At 49.3% G+C, this 19,814-nt stretch overlaps 1 protein-coding gene across 1 annotated transcript in view; it reads left to right on the top strand.

Moving 5' to 3' along the window:
- PNCK (pregnancy up-regulated nonubiquitous CaM kinase) overlaps positions 1 to 17,626 on the top strand; it is a 121,922-nt gene extending 104,296 nt beyond the window's left edge. The window contains exons 9-11 of the mRNA XM_078664573.1: positions 11,076 to 11,163; positions 13,560 to 13,679; positions 16,351 to 17,626. Of these exons, the coding sequence (XP_078520699.1) occupies positions 11,076 to 11,163; positions 13,560 to 13,658 (187 nt within the window). The 3' untranslated portion in view covers positions 13,659 to 13,679; positions 16,351 to 17,626. The remainder of the gene's footprint in view (positions 1 to 11,075; positions 11,164 to 13,559; positions 13,680 to 16,350) is intronic.
- The last annotated feature ends 2,188 nt before the right edge of the window (positions 17,627 to 19,814 follow it).

Raw genomic sequence — 19,814 nt, 5'->3', positions numbered from 1 at the left:
GCTGCTTTAAGAGTACGTGGGTGCAGCATGGTAGGTCGCGGCTCTGCCATGGTGCCGTTGGCTGGTGCTTCGTCCAGGAAGGTGGGTTGTCCGATATGAGAAATATGGGGGGGGGCAACTTAGAGAGATGTATTCCATGCGAACAGGTTGAGAGGATCCACTTCCGCTAAATCAGAGACAGACAGACTACATCCCTTTGCCGGAGCTTCTCTTGGAACCGCGTCTACCAGTACAGCAAGAGATGTCTTGGGTGGGTGAGAAGCTCTCTTTGGTGGCCAGTGACACATCCCCTACCCCACCTCTGCCCCCCTGCCCATGACTCCCACTCCTTTTCAATTTCCCTTTGCCACCATCTCTCCTCCCCATTACACCATCCCTTCCTCTCGGGCACGATTCAGAGAGCTAACTTAAGATAAAATCCTAAACATACTACCATTTTGGTATTCACAGAAGGCACTTACTCATTTTGGTATTCACAGAAGTTAGGTGTCTTAACTTTCCTACTCCTAAACTGAGAAAAATCCTAACTTTAGGACTTTCGGTATTCACAGAAGGCATTTAGGAGTCCTAACTTCTGTGAATACCGAAATGAGTAAGTGCCGTCTGTGAATACCAAAATGGTAGTAAGTTTAGGATTCTGTCTTAAGTTAGTTCTATGAATCGGGCCCCAAGTCCCTGGGAGGAGAGTTCACCCAGTCTGGTGGGGACACTTCCCTCCAGCGCCATCACAGACCACCCTGTATTACATGGAGGTCTGTCACAGAGGTTATAACACCAAAAATGTGCACAGACCACCAACTGGCTGCCTTACATGCAGCCATTTCCACCAGCTTTGCATCCCTGCCCGAGCCAGTGAAGACTCTCTCATCAGGACCACTCCCAGACCCTACTCTCAAAGTGAGGCGAGAACACACGGCGAGACGGACAGCAAGTGTGACGCCTTCCTGTGGATGGCGCATCACCATGCTCTGCTAACCAAGGGTCTCACACTGCAAAAGGGAGTGACAAGAAGTCATTTTTTAGATTGTTGAGTATCATGTTTATCTTTACTAAAATACCCTTCAGTTTGGTGCCATATCCAAAATATGGTTCAAAAAGTTCAGTATCCAAAGACCAGCACATAGGTCCTGGATAAATGTGCTAAAAATGGAAATAGCTAAGGAGAAAATGTTGGTAAAAAACACATGCACATTTGTAGGGAAATATAATGAATCTGTTTTAGATACTATGGAGTACAAGGCACCATCCAAGTAAATTTGAAAAAGTCAAATAGAGAAGGTTAGTGGTTGGCGGATACCAAATGTCTCAATGGTTAGAAAGTGACCGCAAAGAATACCCCTTGCTCAGGACTTGCGAGGCCGTAGAGACATGAAGGTAGCTGAAAACAAATCTAGGGACTTTTATTTATAGGACAAAGGGCCAGATGACGTACAACCTGCAAAATAGCGCCTCGCAAATTGTGACTCATTTGCGACTCACAATTTGCAAAGCCGCTATTTGGTATGCACATCAGTGTGTTTAACAGTGTTTGCGATTCCCAATGGGGTTGCAAATTGCGAGGCTAATAAATATTAATGAGCCTCTCACAATTTGCAAACTCATCGGGAATGGCAGGCCCTCCCAGGGATGGTGGCCTGCAGGGCTCAGCAGACTACCATGTCTGGGACTGCTTTTAAATAAAACAGTTTTTTTTAATTGCGACAGGCTATTTAGTATTTGTACATAGCCCTGGGCCACTTGGCATGCGCAAACAGGTTGCAAACCCGTTAGCGCATGCAATTTAGGGTCGAACATCTGGCCCAAAAAGTGCCCAGTGACCTTTTGGTGGCGTGCTTCGTCATCGGGCCCCTCCTGTCACCGGTCGATCCTGGTGCGAGTTAGGGCCCTTATACAGGGGAGCTTGTGAGGTCTAATCGGGTGGTAGCAGGATGGGTGCTTCCTGGAGAGTAATACTGGGTATTCTGTAAGGTAGTGTAATGCAGAGGGGAGCAGGTATAGTTTAAAGCTACCCATTGATAGACAAAGAGAAGTTGTATTACATCCCCACTAGTATGTTAATAGAGGGTGGTATTAATTATATCCTCACCGAGAGGTCGACACGTTTCTGCCTAGCAAGCACCCTCTAGCGAAGCATTTGGGCCTTCATCAGGACTGTAAAGGCCTCTCTGCTTTCGAGGGGCAGCAAAGTATTGATAAGAGAAGTGTGAAGCTTATAAATATACTGGATTTCTAACTACTGGTCAGGGGTCTAGATCCACATGCCCGAAGACCCATCGTTCTCAGGGGTCAAGTGAGTAGATCCGCCTGCCCGAAGACCCATCGTTCTCAGGGGTCAAGTGAGTAGATCCACATGCCCGAAGACTCATCGTTCTCAGGGGTCAAGTGAGTAGATCCACATGCCCGAAGACTCACCGTTCTCAGGGGACAAGTGAGTAGATCCGCATGCCCAAAGACTCATCGTTCTCAGGGGTCAAGTGAGTAGATCCACATGCCCGAAGACTCATCGTTCTCCGGGGTCAAGTGAGCAGATCCACATGCCCGAAGACCCATCATTCTCAGGGGTCAAGTGAGTAGACCCACATGCCTGAAGACCCATCTTTCTCAGTGGTCAAGTGAGTAGATCCACATGCCCGAAGACCCATCTTTCTCTGGGGTCAAGTGACTAGATCCGCATGCCCGAAGACCCATCTTTCTCTGGGGTCAAGTGAGTAGATCCATATGCCCGAAGACCCATCTTTCTCATGGGTCAAGTGAGTAGATCCGCATGCCCGAAGACCCATCTTTCTCTGGGGTCAAGTGAGTAGATCCATATGCCCGAAGACCCATCTTTCTCAGGGGTCAAGTGAGTAGATCCATATGCCCGAAGACCCATCTTTCTCAGGGGTCAAGTGAGTAGATCCACATGCCCGAAGACCCATCTTTCTCAGGGGTCAAGTGAGTAGATCCATATGCCCGAAGACCCATCTTTCTCAGGGGTCAAGTGAGTAGATCCATATGCCCGAAGACCCATCTTTCTCAGGGGTCAAGTGAGTAGATCCATATGCCCGAAGACCCATCTTTCTCAGGGGTCAAGTGAGTAGGTCCACATGCCCGAAGACCCATCTTTCTCAGGGGTCAAGTGAGTAGATCTGCATGCCCGAAGACCCATCTTTCCCAGGGGTCAACTGAGTAGATCCACATGCCCGAAGACCCATCGTTCTCAGGGGTCAAGTGAGTAGATCCACATGCCCGAAGACCCATCTTTCTCAGGGGTCAAGTGAGTAGATCCACATGCCCAAAGACCCATCTTTCTCAGGGGTCAAGTGAGTAGATCCACATGCCCGAAGACCCATCTTTCTCAGGGGTCAAGTGAGTAGATCCACATGCCCGAAGACCCATCGTTCTCATGGGTCAAGTGAGTAGATCCACATGCCCGAAGACCCATCTTTCTCCGGGGTCAAGTGAGTAGATCCACATGCCCGAAGACTCATCTTTCTCAGGGGTCAAGTGAGCAGATCCACATGCCCGAAGACCCATCTTTCTCAGGGGTCAAGTGAGTAGATCCACATGCCCGAAGACCCATCTTTCTCAGGGGTCAAGTGAGTAGATCCACATGCCCGAAGACCCATCTTTCTCAGAGGTCAAGTGAGTAGATCCACATGCCCGAAGACCCATCTTTCTCAGGGGTCAAGTGAGTAGATCCACATGCCCGAAGACCCATCTTTCTCAGGGGTCAAGTGAGTAGATCCACATGCCTGAAGACCCATCGTTCTCAGGGGTCAAGTGAGTAGGTCCACATGCCCGAAGACCCATCTTTCTCAGGGGTCAAGTGAGTAGATCCACATGCCCGAAGACCCATCTTTCTCAGGGGTCAAGTGAGTAGATCCACATGCCCGAAGACCCATCTTTCTCAGAGGTCAAGTGAGTAGATCCACATGCCCTAAGATCCATCTTTCTCAGGGGTCAAGTGAGTAGATCCACATGCCTGAAGACCCATCTTTCCCAGGGGTCAAGTGAGTAGATCCGCATGCCCGAAGACCCATCTTTCTCAGGGGTCAAGTGAGTAGGTCCACATGCCCGAAGACCCATCTTTCTCCGGGGTCAAGTGAGTAGATCCACATGCCCGAAGACTCATCTTTCTCAGGGGTCAAGTGAGCAAATCCACATGCCCGAAGACCCATCTTTCTCAGGGGTCAAGTGAATAGATCCACATGCCCGAAGACCCATCTTTCTCAGAGGTCAAGTGAGTAGATCCACATGCCCGAAGACCCATCTTTCTCTGGGGTCAAGTGAGTAGATCCACATGCCCAAAGACGCATCTTTCTCAGGGGTCAAGTGAGTAGATCCGCATGCCCGAAGACCCATCTTTCTCAGAGGTCAAGTGGGTAGATCCATATGCCCGAAGACCCATCTTTCTCAGGGGTCAAGTGAGTAGATCCACATGCCCGAAGACCCATCTTTCTCAGGGGTCAAGTGAGTAGATCCACATGCCCGAAGACCCATCTTTCTCAGGGGTAAAGTGAGTAGATCCACATGCCCGAAGACCCATCTTTCTCAGGGGTCAAGTGAGTAGCTCCACATGCCCGAAGACCCATCTTTCCAGGGGTCAAGTGAGTAGATCCACATGCCCGAAGACCCATCTTTCCCAGGGGTCAAGTGAGTAGATCCGCATGCCCGAAGACCCATCTTTCTCAGAGGTCAAGTGTGTAGATCCGCATGCCTGAAGACCCATCTTTCTTAGGGGTCAAGTGAGTAGATCCACATGCCTGAAGACCCATCTTTCCCAGGGGTCAAGTGAGTAGATCCGCATGCCCGAAGACTCATCTTTCTCAGAGGTCAAGTGCGTAGATCCGCATGCCCGAAGACCCATCTTTCTCAGAGGTCAAGTGAGTAGATCCACATGCCCGAAGACCCATCTTTCTCAGAGGTCAAGTGAGTAGATCCACATGCCTGAAGACCCATCTTTCTCAGGGGTCAAGTGAGTAGATCCACATGCCTGAAGACCCATCTTTCCCAGGGGTCAAGTGAGTAGATCCGCATGACTGAAGACCCATCTTTCTCAGGGGTCAAGTGAGTAGATCCACATGCCCGAAGACCCATCTTTCTCAGGGGTCAAGTGAGTAGATCCACATGCCCGAAGACTCATCGTTCTCCGGGGTCAAGTGAGCAGATCCACATGCCCGAAGACCCATCATTCTCAGGGGTCAAGTGAGTAGACCCACATGCCCGAAGACTCATCTTTCTCAGAGGTCAAGTGAGTAGACCCGCATGACTGAAGACCCATCTTTCTCAGGGGTCAAGTGAGTAGATCCACATGCCCGATGACCCATCTTTCTCAGGGGTCAAGTGAGTAGATCCACATGCCCGAAGACCAATCTTTCTCAGGGGTCAAGTGAGTAGATCCACATGACTGAAGACCCATCTTTCTCAGGGGTCAAGTGAGTAGGTCCACATGCCCAAAGACCCATCTTTCTCAGGGGTCAAGTGAGTAGGTCCACATGCCCGAAGCCCTATCGTTCTCAGGGGTCAAGTGAGTAGATCCACATTCCCGAAGACCCATCTTTATCAGGGGTCAAGTGAGTAGATCCACATGCCCGAAGACCCATCGTTCTCAGGGGTCAAGTGAGTAGATCCACATGCCCGAAGACTCATCTTTCTCAGGGGTCAAGTGAGCAAATCCACATGCCCGAAGACCCATCTTTCTCAGGGGTCAAGTGAATAGATCCACATGCCCGAAGACCCATCTTTCTCAGAGGTCAAGTGAGTAGATCCACATGCCCGAAGACCCATCTTTCTCTGGGGTCAAGTGAGTAGATCCACATGCCCGAAGACCCATCTTTCTCAGAGGTCAAGTGGGTAGATCCACATGCCCGAAGACCCATCTTTCTCAGAGGTCAAGTGAGTAGATCCACATGCCCGAAGACCCATCTTTCTCTGGGGTCAAGTGAGTAGATCCACATGCCCGAAGACCCATCTTTCTCAGAGGTCAAGTGAGTAGATCCACATGCCCGAAGACCCATCTTTCTCAGGGGTCAAGTGAGTAGCTCCACATGCCCGAAGACTCATCGTTCTCCGGGGTCAAGTGAGCAGATCCACATGCCCGAAGACCCATCATTCTCAGGGGTCAAGTGAGTAGACCCACATGCCCGAAGACTCATCTTTCTCAGAGGTCAAGTGAGTAGACCCGCATGACTGAAGACCCATCTTTCTCAGGGGTCAAGTGAGTAGATCCACATGCCCGATGACCCATCTTTCTCAGGGGTCAAGTGAGTAGATCCACATGCCCGAAGACCAATCTTTCTCAGGGGTCAAGTGAGTAGATCCACATGACTGAAGACCCATCTTTCTCAGGGGTCAAGTGAGTAGGTCCACATGCCCAAAGACCCATCTTTCTCAGGGGTCAAGTGAGTAGGTCCACATGCCCGAAGCCCTATCGTTCTCAGGGGTCAAGTGAGTAGATCCACATTCCCGAAGACCCATCTTTATCAGGGGTCAAGTGAGTAGATTCACATGCCCGAAGACCCATCGTTCTCAGGGGTCAAGTGAGTAGATCCACATGCCCGAAGACTCATCTTTCTCAGGGGTCAAGTGAGCAAATCCACATGCCCGAAGACCCATCTTTCTCAGGGGTCAAGTGAATAGATCCACATGCCCGAAGACCCATCTTTCTCAGAGGTCAAGTGAGTAGATCCACATGCCCGAAGACCCATCTTTCTCTGGGGTCAAGTGAGTAGATCCACATGCCCGAAGACCCATCTTTCTCAGAGGTCAAGTGGGTAGATCCACATGCCCGAAGACCCATCTTTCTCTGGGGTCAAGTGAGTAGATCCACATGCCCGAAGACCCATCTTTCTCAGGGGTCAAGTGAGTAGATCCACATGCCCGAAGACCCATCTTTCTCAGGGGTCAAGTGAGTAGATCCACATGCCCGAAGACCCATCTTTCTCAGGGGTCAAGTGAGTAGATCCACATGCCCGAAGACCCATCTTTCTCAGAGGTCAAGTGGGTAGATCCACATGCCCGAAGACCCATCTTTCTCTGGGGTCAAGTGAGTAGATCCACATGACTGAAGACCCATCTTTCTCAGGGGTCAAGTGAGTAGATCCACATGCCCGAAGACCCATCTTTCTTAGGGGTCAAGTGAGTAGATCCACATGCCTGAAGACCCATCTTTCCCAGGGGTCAAGTGAGTAGATCCGCATGCCCGAAGACTCATCTTTCTCAGAGGTCAAGTGCGTAGATCCGCATGCCCGAAGACTCATCTTTCTCAGAGGTCAAGTGCGTAGATCCGCATGCCTGAAGACCCATCTTTCTTAGGGGTCAAGTGAGTAGATCCACATGCCTGAAGACCCATCTTTCCCAGGGGTCAAGTGAGTAGATCCGCATGCCCGAAGACCCATCTTTCTCAGGGGTAAAGTGAGTAGATCCACATGCCCGAAGACCCATCTTTCTCTGGGGTCAAGTGAGTAGGTCCACATGCCTGAAGACCCATCTTTCTTAGGGGTCAAGTGAGTAGATCCACATGCCTGAAGACCCATCTTTCTTAGGGGTCAAGTGAGTAGATCTGCATGCCCAAAGACGCATCTTTCTCCGGGGTCAAGTGAGTAGATCCACATGCCCGAAGACTCATCTTTCTCAGGGGTCAAGTGAGTAGATCCACATGCCCGAAGACCCATCTTTCTTAGGGGTCAAGTGAGTAGATCCACATGCCCGAAGACTCATCTTTCTCAGGGGTCAAGTGCGTAGATCCGCATGCCCGAAGACCCATCTTTCTTAGGGGTCAAGTGAGCAGATCCACATGCCCGAAGACTCATCTTTCTCAGAGGTCAAGTGCGTAGATCCGCATGCCTGAAGACCCATCTTTCTTAGGGGTCAAGTGAGTAGATCCACATGCCTGAAGACCCATCTTTCTCAGGGGTCAAGTGAGTAGCTCCACATGCCTGAAGACCCATCTTTCCCAGGGGTCAAGTGAGTAGGTCCACATGCCCGAAGACCCATCTTTCTCTGGGGTCAAGTGAGTAGATCCGCATGCCTGAAGACCCATCTTTCTCAGGGGTCAAGTGAGTAGATCCACATGCCTGAAGACCCATCTTTCCCAGGGGTCAAGTGAGTGGATCCACATGCCCGAAGACTCATCTTTCTCAGAGGTCAAGTGCGTAGATCCGCATGCCCGAAGACTCATCTTTCCAGGGGTCAACTGAGTAGATCCACATGCCCGAAGACTCATCTTTCTCAGAGGTCAAGTGCGTAGATCCGCATGCCCGAAGACCCATCTTTCCAGGGGTCAACTGAGTAGATCCACATGCCCGAAGACTCATCTTTCTCAGAGGTCAAGTGCGTAGATCCGCATGACTGAAGACCCATCTTTCTCAGGGGTCAAGTGAGTAGCTCCACATGCCCGAAGACATATCGTTCTCAGGGGTCAAGTGAGCAGATCCACATGCCCAAAGACCCATCTTTCCCAGGGGTCAAGTGAGTAGATCCGCATGCCCGAAGACCCATCTTTCTCAGAGGTCAAGTGAGTAGATCCACATGCCTGAAGACCCATCTTTCTCTGGGGTCAAGTGAGTAGATCCACATGCCTGAAGACCCATCTTTCTCAGGGGTCAAGTGAGTAGATCCACATGCCCGAAGACCCATCTTTCTCAGGGGTCAAGTGAGTAGATCCACATGCCCGAAGACTCATCGTTCTCCGGGGTCAAGTGAGCAGTTCCACATGCCCGAAGACCCATCATTTTCAGGGGTCAAGTGAGTAGACCCACATGCCCGAAGACTCATCTTTCTCAGAGGTCAAGTGAGTAGACCCGCATGACTGAAGACCCATCTTTCTCAGGGGTCAAGTGAGTAGATCCACATGCCCGATGACCCATCTTTCTCAGGGGTCAAGTGAGTAGATCCACATGCCCGAAGACCAATCTTTCTCAGGGGTCAAGTGAGTAGATCCACATGACTGAAGACCCATCTTTCTCAGGGGTCAAGTGAGTAGGTCCACATGCCCAAAGACCCATCTTTCTCAGGGGTCAAGTGAGTAGGTCCACATGCCCGAAGCCCTATCGTTCTCAGGGGTCAAGTGAGTAGATCCACATTCCCGAAGACCCATCTTTATCAGGGGTCAAGTGAGTAGATCCACATGCCCGAAGACCCATCGTTCTCAGGGGTCAAGTGAGTAGATCCACATGCCCGAAGACCCATCTTTCTTAGGGGTCAAGTGAGTAGATCCACATGCCCGAAGACCCATCTTTCTCAGGGGTCAAGTGAGTAGATCCGCATGCCCGAAGACCCATCGTTCTCCGGGGTCAAGTGAGTAGATCCACATGCCCAAAGACCCATCTTTCTCTGGGGTCAAGTGAGTAGATCCACATGCCCAAAGACGCATCTTTCTCAGGGGTCAAGTGAGTAGATCCACATGCCCGAAGACCCATCTTTCTCAGGGGTCAAGTGAGTAGATCCACATGCCCGAACACCCATCGTTCTCAGGGATCAAGTGAGTAGATCCACATGCCCGAAGACCCATCTTTCTTAGGGGTCAAGTGAGTAGATCCACATGCCCGAAGACCCATCTTTCTCAGGGGTCAAGTGAGTAGATCCGCATGCCCGAAGACCCATCGTTCTCCGGGGTCAAGTGAGTAGATCCACATGCCCGAAGACCCATCTTTCTCAGGGGTCAAGTGAGTAGATCCACATGCCCGAAGACCCATCTTTCTCTGGGGTCAAGTGAGTAGATCCACATGCCCGAAGACGCATCTTTCTCAGGGGTCAAGTGAGTATATCCACATGCCCGAAGACCCAAACTTTCTATGGGGTCAAGTGAGTAGATCCACATGCCCGAAGACCCATCTTTCTCAGGGGTCAAGTGAGTAGATCCACATACCCGAAGACCCATCGTTCTCAGGGGTCAAGTGAGTAGATCCACATGCCCGAAGACCCATCGTTTTCAGGGGTCAAGTGAGTAGATCCACATGCCGGAAGACTCATCGTTCTCCGGAGTCAAGTGAGCAGATCCACATGCCCGAAGACCCATCGTTCTCAGGGGTCAAGTGAGTAGATCCACATGCCCGAAGACCCATCTTTCTCAGGGGTCAAGTGAGTAGATCTGCATGCCCGAAGACCCATCTTTCTCAGGGGTGAAGTGAGTAGATCCATATGCCCGAAGACCCATCGTTCTCAGGGGTCAAGTGAGTAGATCCACATGCCCGAAGACCCATCTTTCTCAGGGGTCAAGTGAGCAGATCCACATGCCCGAAGACCCATCTTTCTCAGGGGTCAAGTGAGTAGATCCACATGCCCGAAGACCCATCGTTCTCAGGGGTCAAGTGAGTAGATCCGCATGCCCAAAGACCCATCTTTCTCAGGGGTCAAGTGAGTAGATCCACATGCCCGAAGACCCATCTTTCTCCGGGGTCAAGTGAGTAGATCCACATGCCCGAAGACCCATCGTTCTCAGGGGTCAAGTTAGTAGATCCACATGCCCGAAGACCCATCTTTATCAGGGGTCAAGTGAGTAGATCCATATGCCCGAAGACCCATCGTTCTCAGGGGTCAAGTGAGTAGATCCGCATGCCCGAAGACCCATCTTTCTCGGGTCTAGCATGTCACCTCTACGGATGGACCAGGGGTCAGGTTCTCTCCACTACCTGTGTCCCCACCATAAACGCTTCCTTCCAATAGAGGACATCCCATGGTCCATCCAAAGAGTTGCGATGCGACACCCCGGGAGAGGGGTCTGTAAATTTATGTTGTTGAATCCATAATACCGTAAGCGCCCCTCTACCATCAAGCCTCAGGCACCACAAATCAGGCTTAATCATGATTCTTATAGGAGGAGACGCAGTATTACGAACGACCGAGGCATAAAAGCATTGATAGCGCCAAGTGATCGCAGGAGGGACCTCGAAGGCATCGCTGACGGGAAAAGAGGAGTCTCAGCCGCTGGAGGCACCTTGCTCTAGGCCGGGCTTTCCTTTTACAAACCATTATGATCTGGTAGTTTGGTGAGATGGATTCAGGTGTTGTCCACCTGCAGGTGCAGAGGGCACTGCCCTGCCCCTGGGCACACATGGTTGGCGTGATCTGCCCTTTCACCTCTCTCTCCACAGGATCTCTGGTGACACCGCTCTCGAGAGGGACATCCACGGATCCGTCAGTGAACAGATCCAGAAGAACTTCGCACGAACCCAGTGGAAGGTGAGTGTGAAAGGGAGTGCATGGGGGGGCACTGGAAGGTAGGTGGGGGAGCAGCATAGAAGTGCCAGGGGGCGTGGGTTCCGTGATCTCTTGGGTCGTGGTCATCACCCACAGTGGTATACGTGGCTGGGGCCCTGATGGACTCTCTATGTCTGCCCTTGATGACCCGCTGAAGGATCCGGAAGGGGTTGGAGGTGGTGGAAGGGCCACCTACCCTCCTGTGTGTAAAATGAGAGATGGCCACGCTGTCTCTGTAATCATTGGCCTGGTGGCCATTGCTGAACACTGTTTGTCGCTTATTTTGAGTAAAGTGTCCTGGTTGGAGCGAGATGTGAGAAGTTAGGGTCCCCAGAGCATTCTAGGGGACTTTGGGGCACATGCATCATTGTACGATTTTGCCATTCTTAATTTGCGAAAATTACCGAATCGCAAATTAAGAATTGCAAAATGGTATGCATCATTTTTTTGGCTATTTATTTGGGATTCGGTAAAAATCGAATTTTTTACCGAATTCCAAATAAATAGCGAATTCCTAAGTGCATTTTCGCAATTCCCATTGATTCCTATGGGCCAAAAGGCCCATAGGAGTCAATGGGAAGGCATTTCCAAATTCGCAATTTGTTGATGCATTCCAAGGGTGCAGGGGGGGTCCAAAGGACCTCCCCCTGCACCCCTGAAATGCATTTGAAAATGCATGTTTCACACACACATGTCCTAAGGACATGTGTGTCTGTAACATGACAGTGTAAAAAATGCATTTTTTTGCATTTTGAAAGATTTTCGCAAATTAACACGAGGGTCAACCTCGTGTTAATTTGCACTTCCAATTTCAAAATTTGCATTTTTTTAAAAATTGATGCATTGCATTTAAGGAATCGCACAAATGCGATTCCTTAAATGCATTCGCATTTTTTTAGAAATGCAAAAAATTGCGAATTCTGAAATAGAGTTTGATGCATCCCAAAAACGTATTTAGGAAGTGCAAATGGCCGAATTTACCGATTCGCACCGTTTGCACTTCCTAAATAGGTTGATGCATGTGCCCCTTTATCCCAAGTCAACTGAGACCTTACATGAGAGAGGAAGGCAGTGAAGGCTTTCAAGTGCTCTAGGAGACAACAATGATGTTCCAGATAAATATGAATTGAATAAAATGTGTAATATTGATCCAAGGAGGCACGCTGTCTTTAGAGGGTGGAAGGAAGACAACATGTCCTGTGGATAATTACATGACATAACACGCAGGCTTTAATATGTTACCATAATAACACAGCAAAAATACTGACAACCAAAATATTGAGATGGTACGAGTATATTTATTTATTAAGCAAACGCAAGGAGATGACGGACGAAGCACTGAAACCTTTCAAACACTCACCCCCAGTCACAGGTCTGGGTTGAAACATCATCGTTTTAGCTAACTCTGCCACCCCAGTTCAGTCACAGCTAAATGCAAATCAGTCTGACCCTGTGCCTCACGGGAACAGTCCAGCCCGAACTGCCAAGCCAAGTCGTCTCTGGACTAGAAATAAGCATCCTGGGATTGGTTTTGGGGTAACACCCCTCATCAACCAGGCTAGCTTGAATCCAGTGGCAAAGTGAGCAAGGGACACATGTCTGGGCATACCCTGCCACACTTAGGGCGAACAAAGCAAATATAAGGAGATGATGGACGGAGCGCTGAAACTTTTCAGACACTCACCCCCAGTCAACTGATCTGGGTTTAATCCATCACCATTCTTTAGTTCACTCAGCCACCCCAGTTCAGACATGGCCACATGCAAATCAGTCTGACCCTGTGCCTCATGGGAACAGTGCAGCCCGAACTGCCAAGCCATGTCTTCCCTGGACCGGAAACACGCAACATGGGACCGGCTTCGTGGTAACACCCCTTATCAGTCAGGCTAGCTTGCATCCAGTGGCAAAGTGAGCAAGGGTATTCTCAGACGTCTCACGGAAGGAAGGCTGAAGCTGTCTCTGTCGCAAGAGGTCACTTAGGAAGACTCCTCCCCCTCCTGTCCCTTTATTAAACTTTTCCTCACATCACAAGAAGCACCAGCTCACAATAGCTCAATCATGCCTCTCTATGTGATATCAACCCAACACTAGAACACAGACTTCCGCAACACAGACTTCCGCAACACAGACTTCTGCGGGAAGGGTAGAAAAGAGACAGCTTGGCCGCCTAGCATCGGCACAGAGACAGTCACACTTGGCGCCTGCACCAGGAATTCCGCCGTCTAGTGCATGCACAATGTTTCTACATTCCTATGTCGGAGAGACAATCTTGGGAAGGTGGTCAGCAACCCAAAAGCCGCCTTAAAGCACTCACACTGCCTGTCAGTCCAACTGTAACAAGGACAATTCCTTGAATATCTCTCCTTTCTTTGTTGCAGCGCGCCTTCAACGCCACGTCCTTCTTACGCCATATTTCCAAGATGGGCCACAGTGCGGATGTCGAGGAGGCACCGGCGGAGGCGTCCACCGGAGAGTAGCGCACGAGACGTTGATGGGAGGTGAGTACTTCCTGTGTTTGTTCGTATGCTCTCCTGCCGCAGACTGAGTCGATATGGAAGGGGTCTCAAAGTGGAACTCAGTCTTGTGTTGGCCTCTATACAAGGAGGTTACAATCAGGCAGAGGACTGGCATTGCTGTAGGTGCCCTCTGCTCTGGCTGGCAAAGGAGTAACGCAGCACCGTGAGACCCTTGCGGGTGAGTAGTCACGCTTTACAAGCCCCTTGATTGATGGATTGTTCCTGAATGGGACGGATGACAGTGCCAAGACGCCTCTGGCATTCACTGTGCTTTAAAAGTTCCTTCATTTCATTCATTCATCACCTGCTTTAGAGGATGGTGGGTTTTGGTGATGGGCGTCTGCTTGTCCATCCATGACTCGGGCCACGCACATGCCCTATGCAGTGTGAAATGGAGGGTGCCTCTTCCACCAGGTGAACCCACTCTACCCACCTGCTGTGCCAACCCACGGTGGAGCCTCCTCTACGCACTGCGGGGCCCGCTGCAGGGTTCCTGTGGCACTGCTCCCTCTGTGAAAGATCACCATGGAAAGTGCGAAGTGACTAAAGTGCTGCAAAACAGTTCACACGTGTAAGGGACACTAGGATCTGGGCGCCCATTTTTGGTGGTGGAAAAACAATCACCCAACAGGTGGATTGGGTGGATTCTCCCCTTCAGCGTCTCCCACAGAGCGAGTCCTCAGATGTGTGGTGCAGCAGCTTTAGAGAAGAAACAAGTACTCACCTGATGGAGAGCCACCGCCGTCTGCCCGGTGGATGGATAGTTATGAGGATGTGCAATGGCAGACAGACACCAACTAGTGAGGCAGAGACATCCTGAGGGTTGTGATTCCACAAAGAGTGTCCTCACTCTCTCACGAGAGCGCACTCCATCACTCTATGCAACAGCACTGTGGCCACCAGTGTTGGTGTATTCCATGACATACCATCAGTGGGTGACTCATTGTTTACCTGTCTGGGGGGGCTGTGGAGGCTGAGAAGTCATAGTGTTCAGTATTAATTCATACCATGATGACAACTCTAGGAAATCTCATGGTTTGCTCATCCAGGGGATGTTGAGGAGTCATGTCATTCTCTGTTAGTTCTATGGTGACACCCGTGGGACATTTCCTTGCTCGCCTCTCAGGGGTGCTGCAGATGTTGAGATGTCTTGGAGGTCAGTGTTCAGTCCATGAGGATACTTCTAGGGCATGTCAGTGTTTGTCTCTCTGTGGGAAGTTGAGGAATCATGTGGGTCAGTGTTGGTACATTCCATGATGACATCAATTGTTTACGTGTCTGAGGAGGGCTTGAGGAGTCACTGTGTTCAGTATTGGTTCATTACATAATGACATCAATTGGGTATTCCATTGTTTACCTGTCTGAGGAGGGGTTGAGGAGTCACTGTGTTCAGTGTTGGTTTCTTCCATGATGACATCAATGGGGCATCTCATTGTTTGCCTTTCTAGGGGGCTGTGGAGGTTGGGAAGACAGTTCAGTCTTGATTCATGCAATGACACCTCTAGGGTATCTCATTGTTTGCCCCTCTGATGGGGGTTGAGCAGTCATGGCAATCAGTGTTGGTACATTCCATGATGACATCAATGGGGTATTCCATTGTTCACCTGTCTGAGGAGGGGTTGAGGAGTCACTGTGTTCAGTGTTGGTTCATTCCATGATGACATCAATAGGGCATCTCATTGTTTGCCTCTCTTGGGGACTGTGGAGGTTGAGAAGTCTGTTCAGTCTTGATTCATACAATGATGATACCTCTTGGGTATCTTGTTGTTTGCCCCTCTGATGTGGGTTGAGCAGTCATGTCAATCAGTGTTGGTTCATCCCATGATGACATCAATGGAGTATTCCATTGTTTACCTGTCTGAGGAGGGGTAAGGGAATTACTGTGCTCAGTGTTGGTTCATTCCATGACATCAATTGAGTATTCCATTGTTTACCTGTCTGAGGAGGGGTTGGGGAGTCACTGTGTTCAGTGTTGGTTCATTCCATGATGACATCAGTGGGGTATTCCATTGTTTACCTGTCTGATGAGGGTTTAGGGAATTACTGTGTCCAGTGTTGGTTCATCCCATGATGACATCAATAGGGCATCTCATTGCTTGCCTCTCTAGGGGGCTGTGGAGGTTAAGAAGTCAGTACAGTCTTGATTCATGCAATGATGATACCTCTTGGGCATCTCGTTGTTTGCCCCTCTGATGTGGGTTGAGCAGTCATGTCAATCAGTGTTGGTTCATTCCATGATGACATCAACGGGGCAGCTCATTGTTTAACTGTATGGGGGAGTGGTTGGGAAATCACTTTGTTAAGTGTTGGTCCATGCTGAACCTAGTGGGGTGTTTCGTACTGTTCCTGCCGGGGCATTCAGGCTTGGTTTGCTTGTGCTGTTACTATACAACATGTAGTCTCATCCAGAAGCAGTTGTGAGTTTATTTACCGCAGGTTCCACTGCATCTTTTTCATTTTGCTCCCTCTGAAGAAGGGTGTTTGGTGCTTTTTGGTATTAAGATTTGGTGATTCCATGGAGTCACTGTACAATTCCTGCTCTGTTTCTAAGGGGCGTGGGGGTTGTTTTAGGTCTTTGTGGGGTTCCAGCTTGGTTCTTTATTTACTGACACCGGAAGGACTTACTAATCCCTATTTTTGTCTTCCCCGACAGGAGGAAGAAGAAGACTTGACAATGGAGCAGCCCCGCCTTGAGGGCTCCCTGTCAGACGCTATGTTCATGCATGAGCTCGTGGTGACACCTGTCTGCATGCTGTCTACGGCCGGCGACGCCTGGCCAACCCCGCCCCCACTGGCTCCCATTCTGTGTACCAGCCCTTCTCTCCCTACCTGTGGCTTCTCTCCCCCACCTCTGCCTCCCACCCTCTTTGTGGGGTTCCCCTTTAAGAGATGTGGTTCCTGATGAATGAAAGAGACTGCACAGAAGAACGTCTCCTGCGGCTTCCATCTGAAGGTCCTTCTTGTGGGGTGACATCCAACGGCAGCCCTCGCTCAACCTCTCACCCTCTCAGATCTTGGGGGGATCTTTAGGAGAGAAGGACCAGATGCCCATGCAGGTGGGGTGGGAGAGCAAGCCATGTCATGTTATTTTTGTTTTATAAAATGCACACCTTTCCTGCCAAAAGGATTTCAAAGTAAGACTTAATTTGGGGCCCACAACTGGCAAGATCAATACTGAATGGTATGAACCAGTCCTTGTATGTTGTGAAAGGTCACTCAGAGGGAACTGCTTGTGATAAGCTGCTCTAAGGAACTGACACACCAGCGTCCATGTTTTTATTCAGCTCTTCGCAGTAGCTTGTCCTGTTAGAACGGGTTTGGGTCATCTCCACCATTCGAACATCTACGTCAAGTGGTGGACCCATGAAGTATCCATTGGATGACCACACACAGTGGGAAGCATGGGTACAAAGGGGGGCTCTGATTGGCTACACAATAGCCATCCTGAGGGATATTGGTGGTGTGTAGAATGTCTAGGTATGGTTGTCCTATCAGGGTTAAGGTGGGCAGGTGTGCATATCGCTGTGTAAAACTGTGCCTTCCCTCGCATAAGTGTGCGAACAGCCCTTCTGGTGAACAAGTGCTCTTCCTTGTGATAGTATCCATCTGTGGAAGAGGATTTCCTAGTGGGTGTACTCTAAAGTGCACTGCTGAAGGAGCACCAGTTTCCATCTTGTGAAAAGTACACCTCCTTGTGAACACGTGCCGCCCTGTGCAAAGTTCACCTCCGCTTCTAGCATTGCTTGGGCCAATATTACTATGTTGCGAGTGTGTGCACGTGTGTGAGTGTTTGTGTATGAGTATTTGTGTGTGTGTATGTGGAGTGTGTGCGAGTGCGTGTGTGGTACTGTGGAGGATCTGCTGGAGGTAAAGAGATGTGAAAACTCTATATTTGTTTACAGCCATACAATAAAGGTACTTGTAACATCTGAATTGTGTTCAGAATCCTCCATTTTGAAAACGTGCTCTACACTCTCCACTGAGTGCTGGCCATATGTGAAGTCAGATCTACTTTTTCACAATCTCATGCTTACGTCTTGGAAGGCTCGCACACACGGTGCATTTGTATGCATTCCAGTGATTGACAAATTCACTGTACTTTGTACTTTTGATTCAAAATAAATGCAGTCATTATCGGTAGTGCATTCCTAGCTCACTAACAGTTTTATTTTTTACAAGTGAACCATTAAATTGTGATGTTTTCACAAACACCTGTTTGCACAGGGATCACAATTACAAGTGCTGTGATGTTTGCTACAGCTAAGTAAGCAGCCTTTGTGACATTTTGGGAGGACAAAGCAGACAAAAGTGTACAAGGGGACAAAGACTCAGGGCCTAATTCACAAAGGTAAACGTAGCCATTTGTATAAGTGAAACACCTACATACACGAGGGTACACTATGGGTTGGGGTACCTGTGTCATTGGCATGACCTCCTCTGTAAGGCCCTAGTACATAATAGGGAGGGGGATTTAAACTACCTCTAAGTCAGAGGTGCAGAAATAGGAAAGAGGGAAACAGAAATCTGCAAAAGAGGTGCAGAAAGAGGCAAGCGAATTGCTGAAAGAAGCAACAGAGGTGTAGAAAGAAGCAATAGAAGTGCAGGAAGAGGCAATTGACGCGCAGAAAGATGCAAGAGCAGTGCAGAATGAACCAACAGAGGTGTAAAAAGAGGCAAGAGGGGTGCAAAAAGAAGGAAGACAAGTGCAGAAAAAGGCAAGAGAATTCCTGAAAGAAGGAACAGAGGTGTAGAAAGAAGCAAGAGAAGTGCGGAAAGAGGCAGAGAATTGCTGAAAGAAGCAAAAGAGGTGTAGAAAGAAGCAAGAAAAGTGCAGAAAGAGGCAAGTGAGATGCAAAAACAGGCAGGAAAGTTACAGAAAGAGGGGAGACGAGTGTAGAAAGAAGCACATGAGGTGCAGAAAGTGGCAACAGACGTGCAGAAAGATGCAAGAGCAGTGCAGAATGAACCAACAGAGGTGTAAAAAGAGGCAAGAGGGGTGCAAAAAGAAGGAAGACAAGTGCAGAAAGAGGCAAGAGAATTCCTGAAAGAAGGAACAGAGGTGTAGAAAGAAGCAAGCGCTGTTCTGAAAGAAGCAAGAGAAGTGCAGAAAGAAGCAAAAGAGGTGGATAAATAGGGAAGTGGGTGCAGAAAGAGGCACGACGGATACAGAAATTTGCAAAGGAGGTGCAGAAACAAGCAAGAGAAGTGCGGAAAGAGGCAGAGAATTGCTGAAAGAAGCAAAAGAGGTGTAGAAAGAAGCAAGAAAAGTGCAGAAAGAGGCAAGTGAGATGCAAAAACAGGCAGGAAAGTTACAGAAAGAGGGGAGACGAGTGTAGAAAGAAGCACATGAGTTGAAGAAAGAGGCAACAGACGTGCAGAAAGAGGCAACAGACGTGCAGAAAGAGACAACAGGGGTCCAGAAAGAAGCAAGACAGGTGCAGAAAGAAGCATGGAAAGTGCAGAATGAAGCAGCAGGGAAAGAGGAAAGAGGAGTTTGGAAAGGAGCAACTGAGGTGCAGAAAGAGCCAACAGAGGTGCAAAAAGAGGCAAGAGATGTGCAGAAACAGGCAAGAAAAGTGCACAAAGAGGCACGAGAATAGCTGAAAGAAGCAACAGATGTGTAGAAAGAAGCAAGATAAGTACAGAAAGCGGCAAGTGAGATGCAAAAACAGGCAGGAAAGGTACAGAAAGGGAAGATGAGTGCAGAAAGAGACAACAGAGGTGCAGAAATAAGCAAATGAGGTGTAGAAATAGGCAACAGACGTGCAGAAAGAGGGAAGAGAGGTGCTGAAAAAGGCAAGAAAAGTGTAGAAAGAGGCAAAAGAGGTACATAAAGAGACAACAGGGGTGCAGAAAGAAGCAAGACAGGTTCAGAAAGAAGCATGGAAAGTGCCGAATGACGCAACAGGGGTGCAGAAAGTGGCAAGAGAAGTGTAGAAAGGAGCAAGTGAGGTGCAGAAAGAGCCAACAGAGGTGCAAAAAGAGGCAAGAGAGGTGCAGAAACAGGCAAGAGAAGTGCACAAAGAGGCAAGAGAATTGCTGAAAGAAGCAGCATAGGTGTAGAAAGAAGAAAGAAAAGTGCCGAAAGAGGCAAGTGAGATGCAAAAACAGGCAGGA

The sequence above is a fragment of the Lissotriton helveticus genome, chromosome 10, assembly GCF_964261635.1.
Source record: "Lissotriton helveticus chromosome 10, aLisHel1.1, whole genome shotgun sequence".
Lineage (NCBI taxonomy): Eukaryota > Metazoa > Chordata > Amphibia > Caudata > Salamandridae > Lissotriton > Lissotriton helveticus.
Note: the sequence above shows the minus strand (reverse complement) of the source record. Positions and strands in the feature narration are given on the sequence as shown.